We start from the raw sequence: 19,271 nt of genomic DNA on the forward strand, positions 1-19,271 counted from the left end.
AATGTAAGACATTTATTTTAAAGTTTCTTTATTATAACCTAAATAAGATATAGGGACTAATGTTTTTTTCTCGGCAGAACTCTGACTATATTTATTATGGAAATCAGTGGGAAACGGGCTTTATTTAAGGGAAGTTTCTGGGGGTACCTGGGTGGCTCAGTCAGTTAAGCATCTTGATATTAGCTTGATATTAGCTCAGGTCTTGATATCAAGGAGGTGAATCCAAGCCCCTTGTTGGGCTCAAAGAAAAAAAAAGTTTCTGTGCCACAATATTTTGGAATATTTATTCCATTTTATAGCTCATGCCAATGTCTAACTCTTATACAATCTACATTTCAATTATGTAAGTAAAAAAAAATTCACCTGTCTAAGTAGAATTCATCAACCCAACAATTTTCTTTAACTGAATCTCAGGTGCTGAGACCCTGTGTTTAAATATATAAAATTACTATACTTAATCAGTGATTGTAATATGGAGGTCTGAACCCTAACTGATCATAAAAGTGAGGTTTAATGTGCTTTCTTTCATTCCTTCCCTCCCCCCAATTTATAGGGAAAAAAAACTTACTGATTTTTATACTACCAAGGTTGTGAGCAAATCCAAAACACTTCATGGATATTGTTTATCCTCACTCAGCACGGACCAAGTAAAATGTCATCCACCTCATCAAACAAGTACATTTTTCTTTTTTGTTGTAATCACAATCTCAGTAATATATTTCTGATTAATATAAATAGAAAACCATTAGTTAAAACTTAACTTACTCAGTTTGATACCACAACATTTAAGAGCATGGGGGCTCTCATAGACAGAAAACAGTAAAAGGAACACATGATAGTAATAAATATAGAACACAGCAATTAAATGAGATGCACTTGTGTCTTACTATTGTATGTTTTGTCTTATTATTATAAGTTTAAAGTCTTGTTGATATTATAAAACTAAACTTTGATGTTATAAAATGAAACTTTCTGCAAGGCCATTCCTCTGCTATGGACTTTACCTGGCTCCTGAGGAAGTATCAGTTGATAATCTGGCTTGGAAAGATTTGGTTAGCGTTCCTTGAGCTCTGAGTATTCATGGATTTTGGCTTTACAAAATCTTTGGCTGAGACCGTGAGGTATCCTTCAGACGGCCAGAAACATCATGGGTGACTCAGTAGGAAATTTGGTTTTTAAACAGAAAAAGACCAGCATCACCCTTACTGTTGGCAGAGTGTGATCTAAAAGAGAGATTAAAAAAAATTAGCAAATATTTGAATTGTGCTTACTAGGTACCAGGCTCCCCCAAACTCTTTAGAGGCATTAACTCATTTAATTTAACCCTTACAACAACCTTAATAGGTAGTATGATTATCTTTGAGGTCACTTGATCAGAGAGTGATTGGGATTCAACCTCAGGCTCCCTGGCACCAGAGGCTTGGCTGCCTCTGTGACTAGTGATGAGTGCTAATGGGTGTACCAACTGAGCTGGTTTTCTGGTACACTGCTGTACTCCAGGGGAGAGCCAACCAGTCTTTTCCTTTTTCTTTTTTTTTTTAATTTGAAATTTTTTTCCATAATTGATTCTTTATTGAGGTAGAGTTGATATATAATCTTACATTAGTTTCAGGGGTACAGCATGATTCAATATTTGTATATGCTATGAAATGATGACCACAATAAATCTGGTTACCCTCTATCACCATGCATAGTTACAATTTTTTTTCTTGTGATGTGACCTTTTAAGATTTACTCTGTTAGCAACCAATTAGTTTTAACAAGTACTGTGGTGAACTTGAAAGAGTAACCATGGCAGTTGTCTATGCCAGCCAGGCACATCTATACACAGATGTCAGATTTCTTACAATAAGATTAATAATCAATTTCTACGATGTTAATACTTCCCTCTTAGTTACATAGTAAACTTTCCTTATAAAAAGCCAACCTTGCCTGAGACCTGGCCATTGCTAAACCAGCATGATGGCTGAACTCATGGAATAGAGAGATGAAAAGTCAGCAGGGTCTGAGAGGGAAACTCTTTGCTTCTGGACCATTCATGGATTTCTTTCTTTTGTATAGGTTTTTTTTTTTTTAAAGTGTGGTTTATTTTCATTTAATATTGCTCCGTTTGTATTTCACATTCCCCTTAAGTATCTAAAAATGTTACAGAATAGTGTCATTTCCTTTCACATTAAATATCCAATCAGCCAGGGAATTCCAAAAAAACTAAATATTAAAAAATGAATTTGAACTTGGCAATTCCATTCAGTCAACTGTCTAATGGGATATGAGGAAATCTCTTATGTGCCAGAGATAGTGCTTGGCATTTTACACAGTTACCCCATTTAACCCCACACACAGCCTTGCAAGGTGGTCTCACACCCATCATTTGAGGGCCACGGAGAGAGGCTTGCAGAGGGTAGTAGCTTGCCGTGAATTTCACACTTAGTAAAAGACCTTAGTGAATTATAAATCCAGGTGTTTCATCCTCCATGTAACATAGTAGTATTTAAGAGACGATCCAAGGTAGGGGTATCTTGCTAAGAAAGTGCCAGATTTGCTGGCAATCAGTGATGGGTCAACACCGCTGCATCTGGAAATACTGAGCAAATAATGGCGGTAGGGGGCATCCAGCCACTTCCTACATGATTAGTTGAACCACCTTCACACACACGTTGGCAAACTGTGAGATAGCTAAACTAAGGCTCCGGACTAATTTATTCAGCTAGCAGGAAGAAGCAGTTTTTGAACAAAGGGGAGACCAAGGCCTAGGAGGGGAATTAAAACAATTTGCCTATTGAAGCTGGTTGGTGCTGCAGTACTGAACGGCCAATTGGCTGCAAAGAAGTCTTTTCCGCCCCGCCTGAATGGATAGAGCTACTGTAGGACTACCCAGGGCTCACCTTCAGATGAGAAGGCGAGTCCCATTATAAGGGATATATGTAGATCCATAACACATCCTGGCAGTATGTTTCTGTAAGAAGTACGGGATGGAAGGTTGGAAGGTTTCATTAATCTGGGACGAAAAAAAAAATCTTGTTCCCGGAGCGTGTATTTTGGGAGGAAATTACACCATTGAAGTTCCCTCCTCGAGATACCCTTTTCCCTCCAGGTACATCATCCTTCTTTATCGATCCCTAGGAGGGAGTGCGTACCCGGGGCTCAAAACCCGTGCCTCGGCTCCGAGCAGCGCGACTGGCGCTGGGGTCCCGGGGCTGGCGGGGACGGCGGTGACGCAGGAAGCGGCCGCGGCCCAGGTCGAGGCGCGAGGAGGTGGGGGGGAAGGAGGGGGCAGGTTGCTCGGCGCGGTGCGGCGCCGGCCAATCAGGAGGCGCGGTGTTTGGGGCGAAGGGAGGGGAGAGGGCGGGTGGGGGCCTCCAGGTTTTCTCCGGTGCCCGGGCAGCGCCGCCTGCAGTTTCGAGCACAGGCGCGGAGCCCCGCAGGGGTCTCCGGGCGCGCCCGCCCGTCCCGGTTTTCCGCGGCTCCCCCGCCCTTTCAGGCCCGCCCCCTTCTGCGACCCAGACGCGGCTCCGACGGCGGCGGGCCTCCTGTTCTTTGGACTCCTCGGCTCTGCCCGCAGCGCGAGTCGCCCGGCTGCTCAACGCTTGGTGTCCGGGGGCGGAGTGGGGGCGGCGCCGGCGGGGGCGCCTCACCCTGGGCCGGCGGCGGTAATGTTGCTGCGGTTGCCGCCCTTGCGGCCGGGCGGGCAGCTGGCCGTGGCAGGAGCCGGAGTCGGGGCGCGCTCGCCGCTAGCCGGGACGCCGCCCTCGCCTGCGCTCTGCTCCCGCGGCCGCCGCGGGGCGCCGGGGCCCGGCGCGGCATGAGGAGGAGGCTGCGCGCCCGCGAGCGCTCAGCTCCTCGGCCCCCAGGGCCCCCGCGGGCCCCCGCGCGTCGCGCGCGCCGACTGCGGCCCCGGCGCCCACGCTAGCCCCGCGCAGGCACGAGACGCCGCGGCCCGGACGAGGCGGCGGCGCAGGCCTGCCGAGCGCGGGCGGGCCGCCTCCTGAGCGCGGGGGCTTCGCGTCCAGGACCCCGGCGGACGCGGGGAAGCCCGGGCGTGCTGCAGTTTGCTGCCCCTCTCCGCAGGGGCGCCGCGGCGCGCAGCCCGCGCCTCTCCCCACCTGCAGCCCCTCCTCCCGCCGCTGCCGGGCGGATAAAAGGCGCGTCCTTGCCCTTCCAGGGCCTCCTCAGGTCCTGCGGTCCCCGGTCCCCCCCACCCCCCGCGCCTTGCCTCCCTTTTCCCTCCTCCACCCCTTCCTCTTTGCCTCCCGCGCCTCCCCTCCCCCGGCTCTCCGGCCTCCCATTCATTCCGTCCGCTCCCTCCCCATTCCTCCTTCCCGCTCTGGCCCTCTCCCCTAGGTCCTCCCCGCGCGGACCCCATTGCAGTCTCGGGGTTCTTAGCACATTCATGGAAGTTTAGGGCCTGGATGGTGCCCCCAAGTCCGGCCTGAGAGCGCAGCCTGAGCTGCTGGCCGGGAAGAGGAAGATGTCTGTGCTCAAGCGGATGATGCGGGTCTCCAATCGCTCCCTCCTCGCCTTCATCTTCTTCTTCTCGCTCTCCTCGTCCTGCCTCTACTTCGTCTATGTGGCTCCGGGCATCGGTAAGCACCGAGACACACCCTCCCTTCCCACGGCCACACCGAAGGAAATGCAGGGTCTTCCTTAGGGGATTCGGAAGGTGCATAAACAGGGGCCCCGCAGAAAGCATTTTATTTAAAATGTTATTTCAGACGTGTCAGATAAACTGCTCGGGGCATGGCTTTGGTACGTGAGTTTCGTTTGTGCCGGTTTAAATAACTTCAAAGACTGCATTAAAGGGACGTAGCAAAATTAGGTGTGGTGACCCCGGATGCCCTGGTCGCTTTCTTGAGTATTCATGACAGCTTTATTCATTTAATATCACGTCTTTAAGCCTAAACTCGATGCTTAGTCGTAGTTTTATTCAAACACCCTCAGATATAATAACTGGTTTAAAAATATGAAGGAGAAACCAACACCAGGGAATGTGACTGAGTTCAAGAATGTATGTATTCTTGTGTTCTAGGTCACTTTTTTAGAATGGGGTCAGTGAACATTTGTGCCACACTTCAGGAATTTTTAGGCGATGAGTTTTCTTGTGAAAACAATGCTCCGTTCTTCAGTCTGCTTTTCAAGGATAGGTAGACTCTGCTACCTGTTAGGATGATTTCTGAGATAATGACTAAAATGACAGTTACACAGGATAGTTTGTAGTTTAACATTTTAACCTATTTATCATATTTTGGGCCAGATATACTTTTTAAATAATCTACTTGAATTGGCTTATTTGATATTCTAATTACTCAGTCCCCTTTGGTTGAAAAGGTGCCACTCTGGCATTCTAATGAATAAAAAATAAGAACTTCGTATGGATATTAAAACACGTCGCATCTCCAAAACTTTTTCTGAGTTTTGCCTGGTTATTATGTGTTTAATGTTAAATATTTATGGTATATATTTAATGTTAACATATTTACTGTAAAGTGTAAGTTTAATGTTCCCTTAGTAATAGTGTGTATCTCCTGTTACTTCTTTTTAGACACTAGTAGTCTTTTGAGCCAACCATTTCTCCCTGGGTCAGCCAAAAATGTATGGCCTCTTATACAGTGAAAACATGTGCAGAATTTTGAGATGGAATTAGTATCAGGGCATTGTCTTGTGTGATAATAGATTATCGTAATGAATTGCAGAGGAGAAGGAAGATGCAAACCTCGTGGAAACTGTTGCATTTCCTAGAACAGAATTACTATGTGACTTTTTCTTGATCAAATTTTTGGATTCAAGTAAGAAGTATAAACTAAGATAATGATGCTTGAGAAGACATAAATTGTTGAAACCTTGATGTATTCCAAAATAGGAGTTTGATGTTAAAGTTCAAGCAAGTATGAATATTTTAAGATACTATTTTCCTTTAATGCGGATTTTTCTTTAGGCAAAATAAAAAGCCCTGGGAGCCTGTAGTAGAAATGACAGTGGTAGTTCAGTGGACTTGAGAGTAGTTAGCCAAATTATTTGGCTGGCTTTTCTTAAAGTCCTCTGCGATTTGGGCAGTCTTACAAATTAACTCTTCATTCTACAGCCGTTTTTACTTTGTCAGGTAGCTCTTTAAAGGTTGGAAATCTTTGGGTGACGTTAGTTAATCAGACATTCAACTTTGAAAGGTTTTGCAGAAAAAGGATTTTTGCAGTTAGGTAACAGTGTTTTTACCCTCTTGGTATTTTGGGTAACTTGTTGAAGTTGTGTTACTCAAAAAGTTAACCAAAGGAAATCAGAATTCTGTTACTTGGTAGTCCTCCTTTTTTTTCCTTGGTGCCTCGATATATTAACTGTAGATTCTTAAAATTCAGTTGATACGAAATACTAATACATTTTTCTCACTTATGTATAAGTTTAGTGTTTGCCATAGAATAATCACTGATATGTCATAAAAATTTGGCAATTTTCTTATGGCAATTAGGTTGACACGGTTTAAGCTACTGTTTTTGTGGGTCTTAAAATTTATAACTTAAAAAAAATGATTAAAGCCAGTAAGGAGAATGAAAACCAAAACTTATAAAGTGCTATCAGTTTGTTAAGCTGTATCTATTTCCCAAAGCCAGTATTATTTAGCAGGAAAAAAAATTCCCCTTATTTCTCTTTTATTGGGAAGCAGTTTTCCAAAAATCACGTTTGCCTGAAAGCTCAAATTTTATCATTGGCAACAAATACTGTCAGTTTTTTTTTTTTTTTTGAAGTGCCTGGCTCACTTTGTTCATTTTTGGGAAAATGTAGATCAAATACAGGAGTTCAAATAACCAAGTTTGTCAGTTCTTTAAAGTAAAAGTGATAGTTTATGAAAAATATGGCTAGTGCCGCTCATAATGCAAAATCAGTGCACAAGTTGATTTTTAGGATAACCATAGTACGTTGGTATGCTACAGAAATGCTTTATGTACACTTCCCTTTTCATTACAGATTTCTTCTTAATGAGATATACCCCAAACTAAATTCTTATAACTAATCTACATTAGATGTACAGAGAAACTTCTTGAAAGAATTCATGTTTCCATCTTGGGGCAAAACTTGTGACTAAAATATACGTGGTGTAAGAGCACTTTTTATTTATTCTAAATAAATGTTTCAAATGTCTTCTGTTAAAAAGTCCATATTATTCCATCCACATCAACCTGTTGTGTAGACATTAATTTTGTTTTCCTACATTTTCTGTCCAGAGACCTATTTTTGTCATGCACCTTCCCCCAAGCAGTCCTTTTCTCACTTTTAGTCCCTCTTCCTTAGCCTTCTTCACCTGTGTTTCTCTCTCCCCCTCTCTCTTCCCTCTGAGCAGGTAGTACCACACAGTTGTAAATGGCATAGTCTGTTTAGTTTTCAATGTTTTCTCATGTTCCACAGTTTTTTGTCTATTTGGGTGTTACTCTACAATGAGCCCCATCGAACTCAAAGCTTATTTTAAGAATTATTTTAAGAGTAATTTGAAACATTTTCCTTGAAATTTCTAATTCATGTAGGAAACGCAGGGATAGTCTTTATATTAGGAACTTTAATAACAAGGAAAACTGATCTGCAGACACCCACTCCCCCAGGAAGGTGGATTTTTCCCTAGCCTACCTGGTAGAGTCAGGAGCCATTAGTTGTTTCTCGTTCTCTTTCACCTTTGTGCATGATTGCAAAAAATGAGTGCAGTTCCCCCGCCAAGGTCTAGACATGGCTGGATTGAGAGTGGAATTCCATTTAGTGTTTAGTTTCAGTGCTACTTCCAACACAATATAATTACATTTTCCTTCTAAGGCATCGTAGGAGAAGATGAACTTATGACTTATGAGTTCATTCAGCAAACACAAGTGGAGTATCACAGGTAGGCTAGACATTGAAGATAGATGACTAAGACACAGATACTTCCTTCATGCTACAATGGGAGGAGCACGAGGAAAGAGCTATAGCCAGTCCTTGGAACGCCTGCGTTGTGGAGTGAGGGCTGGTTAAGGATTTCCAGAGGGAGCGGGCCATTGAGGATGAAGATTTATCTGGACTAAGCAATGGGACAGCATGACCAGCATGGTACTTAGAAAATAGGAGTATTTCCCTCTGGCTACCACTTAGGGTGTGGGGTGGCAGATCAGCCAGGTTGAGAAAAAGTCTTGGGACTCCCCTGCCCAGCCTAGTGTTTTGGTGCTGAGGTCCCTGAAATTCCTGGCAGAAGCTGGTCTTAACTCACAAAGGTTTATCAAAGCTGTCTACGATTAAGAAAAAAGTTGATGTGCCTATGATCAACGGGTTAGTATTGTGGAGAAGATTGCATAACTCCATTGGGAGTGGGGTTTCACATCTATGTGACTCACCAGAGGTTTTGACCTTTCCTAGATGTGCTGACAGACCGTTTTATTCTTTGAGTAGATGTGGAATCTGGTTGGGGCACTTTGGTCTGGATTCCTATGGGCCCTTTAAGGAATAACCTGGCAAGTGCTTTGTTATTTGGGCCTCTAGGCGGTTTGTGCTCTGCTGGTACTAGTGTAGCTAATGGGTGGTCAGGGTGTGTGGGTATGTGCAAGGGTAGGTGTTAGGGGAGAGGGTGGCTTAGTTAGGTCCTTGCTGAGAGTTCCCTGACATTTTGCCTGGGTTTCTCTTGGCTAGCTCAGAAGGTGACAAGTTGCCCTGCAGCTTTCTTATCATAGCCCTTCAGCCTCCTGGCCCTGGCTGGGTAAGCCTGGTTGTGTTCTTTTTGAGCTGTTACAGTTTGCTTTGTGTTTCAAAGGTCCTTGGTTTTTTTCCTCACCAAGTTCTCTGACCTACATGGCTCCTTTCAGGGGTTCTTTTGATGTGGGTTTCTTTCCTCTGGGCCTTCCTTTGCTGGTCACTCATCCGATGCTCAGATTTTTGTCCTGGGAGTAGTAGGAAACATCAGAAGTTTTGAAAAGGGGAATGATGCAACCCTTTGTTTTACAGCATTTCTTTTAACATGGAGCATGGTGATAGAGGGCAGAACCAGTGGCAAGGAGACCAGGTAGGAAGTTATTTCAGTAGCTCAGAAGATTAGAACCTGATTAAGGTCATAGTTGGATCTGGGCAGAGTTGAGCGGATCGGAGTAGTGACATTGAAGGAATGGGAGAAGCTATAAGATGATGCTTGTATTCTAGCTTAGACAACCAGGTGGCTGGTCGTAGGGAATAGAGAAAGGCATGTGCTTGGAGGGAACTATTTTGGCTTTAGAGAAATTGAGTTAGGATGCCTGTGGGATATCCAGGAAGAATTTGTCAGTAGGTAGGAAGATGGACATAAGGACTTGGAGCCCAGGAGAAATGTCTGACAGGAGAGAGATTTGGCTGTTTTCAGCAGGTAGGTGAATGGTCCTTACTTATTTCTCTCCCAACACACCTGACTGATAAAACTAACTCTGCAAGCAGAAGTGACTCACTGAGTCACTCTTAACGTGGGATGATAGGGGTTAAATCAAAGTATAGAGGAGCCCCAAGTATACTTTGAAAAGTTTCCCAGGAGACTCTGTTACCCTTTTCATTTACCAGTCCCAAATAGGAAGTCATTATGGTTGACACCATGGGAATTTTGGGTGGCCACTCAAGGAGAGCTTGTGGAAGTTGAAGAGAAGGTAGCCATGGATGCAATCTAACAGTTTAGGGCAAGTGGAGAGATAGGAACAGGAAAATGAAGGGAAAGAGAGATATGAGTGAAGTGAGGCCTTTGTGAATGAATGAATGAAAGAAAAATGATGATTAGCAAGACAAGTGTTGACATGGGTTAATGCTTGGAAGGAGAATTACCAGTTTGGTAAGTAGGAGGTCCATGACAGCTACTCCAAGAGCAATTTTTGTTTTGACTGGTCAGATAGCCTTGAGTTGGGTAGTATATCAAAGGTCACTTGAAAGTGCCTTATTTAGTGGGAAGTAGGGCTAAGCAGGATCTAAGGAGCCTTACAAGATGGGAAGACCTGAGCTTACAGAAAGGTTTAAGGCCTGAGGACAGGGTTTGAAGATTTGAGAAAGGGAACAGATTACGACATGTGATCTATCTAGGAAGACTTCATTTATTTTTTCATACAGCAAATGTTTGTCTGCAGAAAGCACTGTGGTTCAGCATCGAACAGGATTCACATGGTCCCTGTCTTCATAGATCATATGGACAGTGAGAAATCCTCACAACTGAAGAATAATACTCTAGAGTAGAGTGAAATACCATTTGCTACACGGGTTGTGGGGTGGCACTAAACCGGTTTCGGTATTATGGAGAAGATGAAGATGAAGCTGAGGCCAGAAGCTTAAATTAGGTAATTAAAAGGCTTGAGGGAAAAATATTTTATGCAGGAATGGAAGATTTGAAGGTTAAGAGGTGAGGGAGAAATGGAAAATTAAACAAACAAACAAACGTAGGGGCTAAAGCATAGAGTGCAGAGGGGAGTGTGGGCTGAAGCCAGAGAGATGAATATGGGTCTAGTAATAGTGATCCTTGTGAACTGGGTGTGAGAACTTGGATATTAGCCCGAGGACAATGTCAAACCATTGAGCTTAAATTTTAAGTAGGAGAGTGATGCGATCAGATTTTCATTTCAGAAATATTTAGGTGGTACTGGTATGAATGGATTAAAGGGAACAAGATTAGAATCAGAGCAGGTAGAGAGAGTGGAATCAAGTATATAGGTACATTGATTTTGGAGATGGGAGAAGAGGACATGAAGATGTTTGTGGTAGCAGGGTGCCTGGGTGGCTCAGTCGTTAAGCGTCTGCCTTTGGCTTGGGTCATGGTCCCAGGGTCCTGGGATCCAGCCCCACATCGGGCTCCCTGCTTGGCGGGAAGCCTGCTTCTCCCTCTCCCCCTGCTTGTGTTCCCTCTTTTGCTGTGTCTCTCAGTGTCAAATAAATAAATAAAATCTTTAAAAAAAAAGATGTTTGCGGTAGATAAAATTAGATGAATATGGAGGAGGAGATTGAGGGAATTCATACTTGATTAGGTAGGTATCTGAGTTATCTGTTGAGAGTGAGGGGCTCAGTTTATTTGACCAAATCTTAGTATAGAGTGAACTATTTCCTAACCTAAGTTAAGAGATTTGGTTTCTGGGGCGCCTGGGTGGCTCGGTTCGTTGGGCAACTGCCTTCGGCTCAGGTCATGATCCTGGAGTCCCGGGATCGAGTCCCGCATCGGGCTCCCTGCTCAGCGGGTAGTCTGCTTTTCCCTCTGACCCTCTTCCCTCTCATGCTCATTCTATCTCATTTCTCTCTCTCAAATAAATAAATTAAAAAAAAAAATCTAAAAAAAAAAAAAGATTTGGTTTCTGCCTTGGTCCACAGAGTAAAGAATTGTTGAGTGGCTGAATGTTTCTGATTAAATCACTTCTCTTGGTATGGCAGCTCCTTTGTTCTCTTACCACCTGACTCATCAATACCATTGCGATGTTATATGTTAGATACCTTGGGAGAATATGGAGGGACGGGTTGGGAATTAGAAACTGGAGAAAATTGGATTGGTCAGTATATTAGTTATCTGTAACTTTGTGAATTACCCCAAATGTAGGGGTTTAAAAGAACAAATATATTATTATCTCATAGATGTGGTGGGCCAGGAATCTGGACATGGTTTGGCTGCATGCCTCTGGTTCAAGGTCTCTCACTAGGTTACAGAGTATTGATAGACTTGAGTGTTGATACACTCCTCATACACTTGAGTGTTGATCAGGGTTGTGGTTCACCCATGTGGATTTGGGCAGGATTCAGTTCCTTGAGGGTTGTTGGACTGAGGGTCTCAGTTCTTTGCAGGTTGTTAGTTGGAGGCCTCCCTCCCTTCTTGCCACATGGGCCTCTCCATAGGGCAGCTCATGACCCCATCACTTTTGCCATCTTTTCTTTTTTTTTTTTTTTAAGATTTTATTTATTTGAGAGAGAGAGTAGAGCAAGAAAGAGCACGAGCAAGGGTGAGGGGCAGAGGAAGAGGGAGAAACACACTCTCCGCCGAGCAGGCAGCCTGACGCGGGCCTCGATCTCAGGACCCCAGGATCATGACCTGAGCTAGAAAGCAGACACTTTACCGACTGCGCCACCCCGGCATCCCTGCCCTGTTTTCTTAGAAAAGAGTCTCTCAGTCTAGTCTACATTCAAGGGAATGGGAGGTATTCTTAGAGACTTCTGACCCTAGTCAGATTGCCATTCTTAAGCACCATATGTAACGCAAGCTATATTGGTTCAGTATAAGTGAATCTAAATCCTGTGGACTTGTGGGAAATGCGGTATTTTTGGAGGGAAAATTGATTCATTGAAATCTGACAATGCTAAATACTATTCTTCATGTTATCCTTTCATGAATAAATTTGAGGTCTATTAAACAACATGGCAGAGGGGCGCCTGGGTGGCTCCGATGGTTAAGCATCTGCCTTCGGCTCAGGTCGTGATCTCCAGGTCCTGGGATCAAGCCCCACTTCGGGCTCCTGACTCGGCAGGGAGTCTGCTCCCTCTGCCTCTCCCTCCTGCTTGTGCTCTCTTTCTCAAATGAATAAGTAAAAAATATCTTTAAAAAAAAACAACATGGCAGAATATGAAAAGTGATATATGTATTCTGTAGCAGTGTTTATCATACTGCCTTTTAATGTTTATGAAAGGCAAAAATAACCATGTCTGTGGATACTTTTAAAAGAGAAACCCTTAATCTAGGTTTGTAGTCTCTGTATGGTAGGTGTGGTAGGTATTCCAAATACTAGTTGGAATTTAGCTGGGAATGGAATGGGTTTTTCTGTTGAGACACTGTTATATAGGGTGGATTATTTCCTAACCCATCCCGTGGCCAGCCTGTTTATCACAGAATGTACTACAAAGCTTATCAGGCACTTGGGTTTGTAGACCTTCAGCTCTGGTAGTCAGAACTGTGGCCGCTGGTCTCCCCACCAGAGCCTCGAGGTTTGATCCTCTGTTCCGGGGCTCGGGGCCACAGGAACCCTGGACACAGAGGCCGTGGTGTCTCTGGAGCCAAAGCAAAGAAGTCCCAGGAGAAACATTCCAAATGTAGTCCGCTGCTTTGTCCACTGTTGGAGCTTCATAGAGTTGTCCCTGCCACAACCCCAAACCCCATGCTCATGGAATAATAGCCTTGTTGTAAAGAGAGAGAAGGCAAGACAGCTTCCCAAAGATTGTCATTTGCCCCAGTCTCACATGTTGTTGTTGGAAGAGCTGAAGTAGACAATTTTGGGGAAGAGCTGAAATGTACACCTTGGGGTAGCTGACTCTTCCACTGTGCTGGAGCTGAAGGCCCTGGTCATTGTTGCCCTGGAAGATGATTTGGGGGAAACATGAGCTCTCTGCTCTTTAGGTTAAAGGAACACGTAGAAGAGAGAGATGCACCTTTCTTTGGATAGCGTCAGGTAGCAGTGAGGGTAGTTACAAAGAGGCAGATTTTAAGAAATCAAACCCTTCTAACTAAGCTATAAACAATGAAATAAGAGCCTCATAGGTGCCTCATCAGGCCAAGGGTAGATGACAACCTGTTAGCGCTGGAGAAGGTGCTCAGGAGACTGGATAGACATCTGATGGCCTCTTAAACTCAGTGAGGCTGTGTTCAGCTCTGCAGCACCCTTGCTCACCCAGCCTAGGGGCAGACCTGCTCCTCCACCTGTCTCTCCCACCCCCACCCACACTGCCTTTTGTGACTCCCTTTCCCTTTCAAGCCTGCGTTTCATGTTTGTCTTAACCTCGGTAAGTGGGGAGGTGGGTGGGGAGGCTGCAGTGAGACAGTGGAAAGGTGCATTGCAGTAATTTATCTAGAGCTTGGTTTTCGTGGGTCACGTTTGAGAGTTCCCAAGAGCATTGATTTCTGCATTTACAGTATTCTCCTTCTGGTCAGTTTTCCTGCTGCCTTAGACCGCGCTGGCTCGTTAGCACTGCCCCCGACGGCAGTCCGCCGGGTTAACCAGAGCAGCCTGCCCCTGCCATCGCTGCCATCCTTTTCCACCCTCTTTTCCCTCTGATTGTTTTTCTTTTCTTTTTTCTTTTTAATTTCTGGAGGACGCGGTAATTTAGTATTTAAAAGACTGCTTCTTTCCATTTCTGCCTTTTGTCAGAATAACAACAAAGACAATACTATACAGGTAATGTGATTTGAGTTGAAGATCAGGCCAGTTCAAGGTTGAAAGTACTTACAATGCCATTAACATGCCTTTGCAAAACTAAGAGTTTACTCCAGTTAGTATTAGATATTTTTACTTGGTGTCTTGGATTTACTAGAGAATTTCAGGTAACACCCCAATTTTGTTTTTCTCTGGTATGTGAATCCTGTGTCGGGCCACCTTGATTTGTTATGTTTCGTGAGCATACTTGTTTTTGGTCATACCAGAACTTGGCAAAGTTTGGTTTAAAGCTCCAGCAAAAACGCTCCTCAGTTAAAATAGGAAAGCTAGCTTCAAGGGTGTTCGTCAGCAGTTATATTTTTGGCTATGTGGCATAGCAAAATGTTTAGGAAAACATACTTAATAATTTTAAATCTGAAATTTATAATTAACTTTTTTTTCTCCAGAGGCATAATAAATATGGCTTTTTGCTTTCATCTTTGTTTTCATGATTAATTACTCGAGTTAGTAAAAGTCTTTGGCTCCACCAAATCATTGTGTGATACCATCATAATAGGAGGTAAATATAGATTCTGCTATGTCTGAATGAACTGTGCACAAATTAGAAAGCTGTGTAAAGAGGGTTTATTTAATATAAGTTAAACTAATATAAAAGGAAGATTCTACTTTTTTTGCTTGTTACAAATGTTATGTTTAAAGAATTACTACAAGCAGTGTTTTTCAAAGATAAATGAGCTTAAGCCTTACTTAAGGTGGTTTGCATAAATAAACTTATTTCCTAGGTTTTATTACCAGAGATGCTAATTCTGATTTTGGTTCATTTTTAATACACATCCTAGGTAATTCTGGACCCTGGGAACTTTATTTCTGACAAATACCCCAACTGGTGGGTTAAAAAAAATCAAGTGCTAGATAGGTTTCTTTTTGGAAATTAATCATCTTAGATCATTTGCTCTTTCATAGATGTAACCTTTTTAAAAACCAGATTGACTTGTTTGTAGCATCATGTTTTACTGGAGCTAGAGATGGCTGTCATGGTGAAGAATTTTTTTCCTCCAGAATAGAAACGGACAGAATGGACAAAACATCCTTTAAGACAACCAGGACCACGTGTTTCTTTGTGAGTGTGCAGTGACTCTGTGATTGAGTTAGAGGTTGATCAGAAACTTGTTAGTGTTTAGGGGCGCTTGGGTGGCTCAGATGGTTAAGCAACTGCCTTCGGCTCAGGTCATGATCCCAGAGTCCTGGGATCGAGTCCCACATCGCTTCTCCCTCTGACCCTCTTCCCTCTCATGCTCTCTATCTCTCATTCTCTCTCTCTCAAATAAATAAATAAATAAATAATCTAAAAAAAAAAACTTGTTAGTGTTTCTAATTATTAGAAAGACACATTGTAATTTACTTAATAAGATCAGTAAAAGTGATTAAAGCATATAGCCCTGCATCTTAGCCAACAATTTAAAAACATTTCCTATAGCATTTGGCTAGGAAAGTCCCTTTGTAATATTGTTAATAGGTAGGTGGATATATGAGATTTGTTACCGTAAACTGTCATCTTGATTGAAATATGTCTTATTATTATTATTATTTTTAAAGATTATTTGTTTATTTGACAGAGAGAGACACAGTGAGAGAGGGAACACAAGCAGGGGGAGTTGGAGAAGGAGAAGCAGGCAGGCTTCCCCTCCGAGCAGGGAGCCCGATGCGGGGCTCGATCCCAGCACCCCAGGATCATGACCTGAGCCGAAGGCAGATGCTTAACGACTGAGCTACCCAGGCACCCCGTCTTGTTTTATTTTTAAATATTTTTAGGCTTGCTGGTGTTAATGTGATTTTACTGAAACCATTATATATATATTGCCTTCCTGATAATTAAGTTAATAGCTCAGAAATTATGACTTCTGCAATTTCCAGTTTGACTCAGAGGAAGAGAAATTGGACTTTATTTTTATTTGAATCAAGAGACCTAAGGCAGAGAATTATAAGGTGCCTTGTTTATTGATTTGAAAATATGCTCTGGCTTTGGAAGTCTTTTTTAAAAATTTTATTTGTTTGAGAGAGAGAGCGAGCTCGTGCCCACAGGGCGGGAGGGCAGAGGGAGAAGGAGAGAAAGGGAGAGAAAGTCTCAAGCCGACTCTGCACGGAGCCCATCGATCTCACAACCCTGAGATCACGACTGGAGCCAAAAGAGTCCAACGCTCAACTGACTGAGCCACCCAGGCACCCACTAGCTTTGGAAATCTTTGAAATTCATTTCCCACAGTGTCCCCTTCTCTCCTGCTTATTTGAGAGTCATTTTCCCTTCATAAAATAAATAAGTTGAAATTTCAAAAGGTATTTTAATTGTGAAACACAAGGAAATTGGGAATGATTGTAAAACATGTAGTTCATATACCACTTTTTTTCTCGTGATAGAATTCTTAAGAGGGTAGAGATTCATTTCACATTCACCTTATGTACTCTGAAATCATTAATTTTCAACAATTTTGTAATGTTTTCTGGGTATGTTTATTTATGGTTTAATCTTTTAGTCTGTAATTTCATTAAGTAAGTTTCCTTACTGACTGGCTTTAAAAAAATCTATTTAGTTGCCTGTATTCTTCTTCCTCAATTCCCTCATTTCCTCCTAATTTTACTTTTCTACCGTGTGGGGTGTAATGCTTAACTCTTTAAGCTCCTGTCTTGCTTTAAAGAAACAGGTGTTTATTTTAAGGGAATAAGAGTGAACTAACACATGACAGAGCAGATCGGTATCTTGTGTTAAGATAGTGTTTTCATATTGGCAGTTTCGGGGTCTCTTTTTAGAATTATCAGCTAAGTGTAAACTAGCCTGAACTGACAATCTGATTGTTTCGAAAGTACTTCTGACATTTTAGGCAGTTTGTGCTTCTTCAGGATTTTGGTTTTTACAGAGGAACACCCCGGACACCTTAGTTTCTGGTACTGCTCAGCAAACGGTAGGCATTCAGTAAATACCTGTTGAACAAACACATGTCTCCACCTTGAACGTCTTTAATAAGACTGTTGGAAAAGTCCAATTTTATTTAAAAATATTTAATTTTGATCAGTATTCAAACACAAATAATCTCCCAGAAATAACTTAAAACTGCTAAACTGCAGAGTGGAAATGGTGAAAGCACCAGTTGTAAAGAATTTCTTGTTAATTTTTAGTGTCTACATCAGCAAAGCTGTAGCTCTTGGCTAAGATCTGAAATAGATCTATACTGTATATAATCGTGGAATTCATTATTCCTTGATAAAATGGGATTCTGAAGGCAGAATTCTTTCATTCTCTTTATTCATCAGTCAGCCCATGACTCACTTGAAAGATGGGGGGGAGGTTATTATAGGTTGGTATTTATTTGCACTTCAGATTGCCTTAAGCCCATACCTGGCTTTGAATTAATTGTCACCATGGTCAGATACTCTGCTTCAGTGGTACTTTGACATAAAGTGAATCGTTTGTTTTACAGCCTGGCACAGCCTAGACATTTGTTATTTTTTTGTTTTTAACCCAAGCAGTACTTTGGTCCTAGGCAAAGTATGAACAATATTTCATATATAGTCTGGCCTAATCCTGGGGTTTACAGCATTATTACCAGAGATAATACGTTTAGCTTTACCATCTTGGATGAGTCATTTCTGGGAATTAGTTGAACAAGGGCTAGATGTGAGTAGAAGAAAACCTTTAGGCATCTGAAACAGATTCGTAGAAGATTATTGTGAGTTTGAGAGATTCAGAGATATGAGATTCAGATATCTATGGTAATATCCAGGGGCATGTATAAGTGGTATTTTGCTTTTTTTCCACATTATTTCTTTATATGTTCTGTAGCTAATATGGGAGACTGCTTTCTGTCCTGTAACCTTTTAGTGCTCCTCCTGATTTCCTCCTGCTCTCACCAGTTGAGATCTGGCTTATCCCTCCTTTCTCACTACCTCATTACTTTTTACAGTGAAGATTTCTCTCTCTCTCTTTCTTTTTTTTGCCCCTCCCTCTCCTCTATGACTTTCAACTATTGCTTCTTCCACATTGCTGCCCCTCAGACATTCGGGCCTGTCCTTGAATCCGAGTATTTCTAAATTCTATCTATGCAACTCACTTCTGAGTTTGTTTTCTGATCTTTCAAATGGGGAAAAATTATACCCACACCATGTGGTGGTGTACTAGTTGCCCATGACTGCCATACACATTACCAAACACGGAGTGGCCTAAAACAATAGGCATTTATTATCTCGTAGTTCTGGAGGCCAAAGTCTGAAATCAGGTGTTGTCAGGACTTTGCTCCCTCTGGAGGCTCTCGAGGGGGATCCTTCCTTGCTGTTTCCAGCTTCAGGTGCTTTGGCATTCCTTGCCTTTCTAGGCTTGTGGTCACATCACTCCAGTCTCTGCCTCCACTTTAGATTGCTTTCCTTTGCGTGTGTGTGTGTGTGTGTGTGTGTGTGTGTGTGTGTGTGTGTGTGTGTAAAATATCCCTTGCCTTTTTCTTATCTGAGCATTTGTCATTGGATTTAGAGCCCACCTAGATAATCCGGGATGATCTCCTCATTTCAGGATCCTTAATTACATCTGCAAAGACTCCTTTTCCAAATAAGATAATGTTTTCACAGCTTCTGAGAATTAGGATTCACATATTTTTGGGGGGTGGGCCCATTCAACCTGCTACATCCAGGTGGTTTAAGAATTAAATATAATTATATGTATGTATATTTACATATATTTATACAAGACCAATGTAGGTACTCAATAAATGTTAATTTATTTCCCTTCTCTTTATTTTTTTAAAAAAAGATTTTATTTATTTGTTAGCGCATGCACACACACATGCGTACACACATTCAGGGAGGGGCGGAGGGGGAAGGAGAGGGAAAGAATCTCAAGTGGACTCTGTGCTGTGCACGGAGCAATGTACAGATGGAGGCAGAGACTGAAGTGATGTGACCATGAGCCCAGGAAGGCAAGAAATGCTAACAGGCACCTGTCCAATACAGGGACTCGATCTCATGACCCTGAGATCATGACTTGAGCTGAAACCAAGAGTCCGACGCTTAACTGACTGAGCCACCCAGGGGCCCCTCCCTTCTCTTTAGAAGCCTCTGCCCACCAACATTCTGCATCCTGGCATGATTTTGGCAGTTAGTACAGGCATATCTCATTTTATTATGCTTCACTTTATTGTGCTTTGCCGATAATGAATTTTTTATAAATTGAAG

At 42.7% G+C, this 19,271-nt stretch overlaps 1 protein-coding gene across 3 annotated transcripts in view; it reads left to right on the forward strand.

Moving 5' to 3' along the window:
* The first annotated feature begins 3,948 nt into the window (after window positions 1-3,948).
* B4GALT6 (beta-1,4-galactosyltransferase 6) overlaps window positions 3,949-19,271 on the forward strand; it is an 84,050-nt gene continuing 68,727 nt past the window's right edge. For all 3 annotated transcript variants that reach the window (XR_003608285.2, XM_028098139.2, XM_028098138.2), the window contains exon 1: window positions 3,949-4,583. Coding sequence is in view for 2 of the 3 variants with exons in the window: in XM_028098139.2 (XP_027953940.1) it covers window positions 4,469-4,583 (115 nt within the window). In the remaining variant the exon portion in view is untranslated. The remainder of the gene's footprint in view (window positions 4,584-19,271) is intronic.

This window comes from Eumetopias jubatus, unplaced genomic scaffold (assembly GCF_037043125.1).
Source record: "Eumetopias jubatus isolate StellerSeaLion01/CBP00866 unplaced genomic scaffold, mEumJub1_p1.0 scaffold_16, whole genome shotgun sequence".
Taxonomy (NCBI): Eukaryota; Metazoa; Chordata; class Mammalia; order Carnivora; family Otariidae; genus Eumetopias; species Eumetopias jubatus.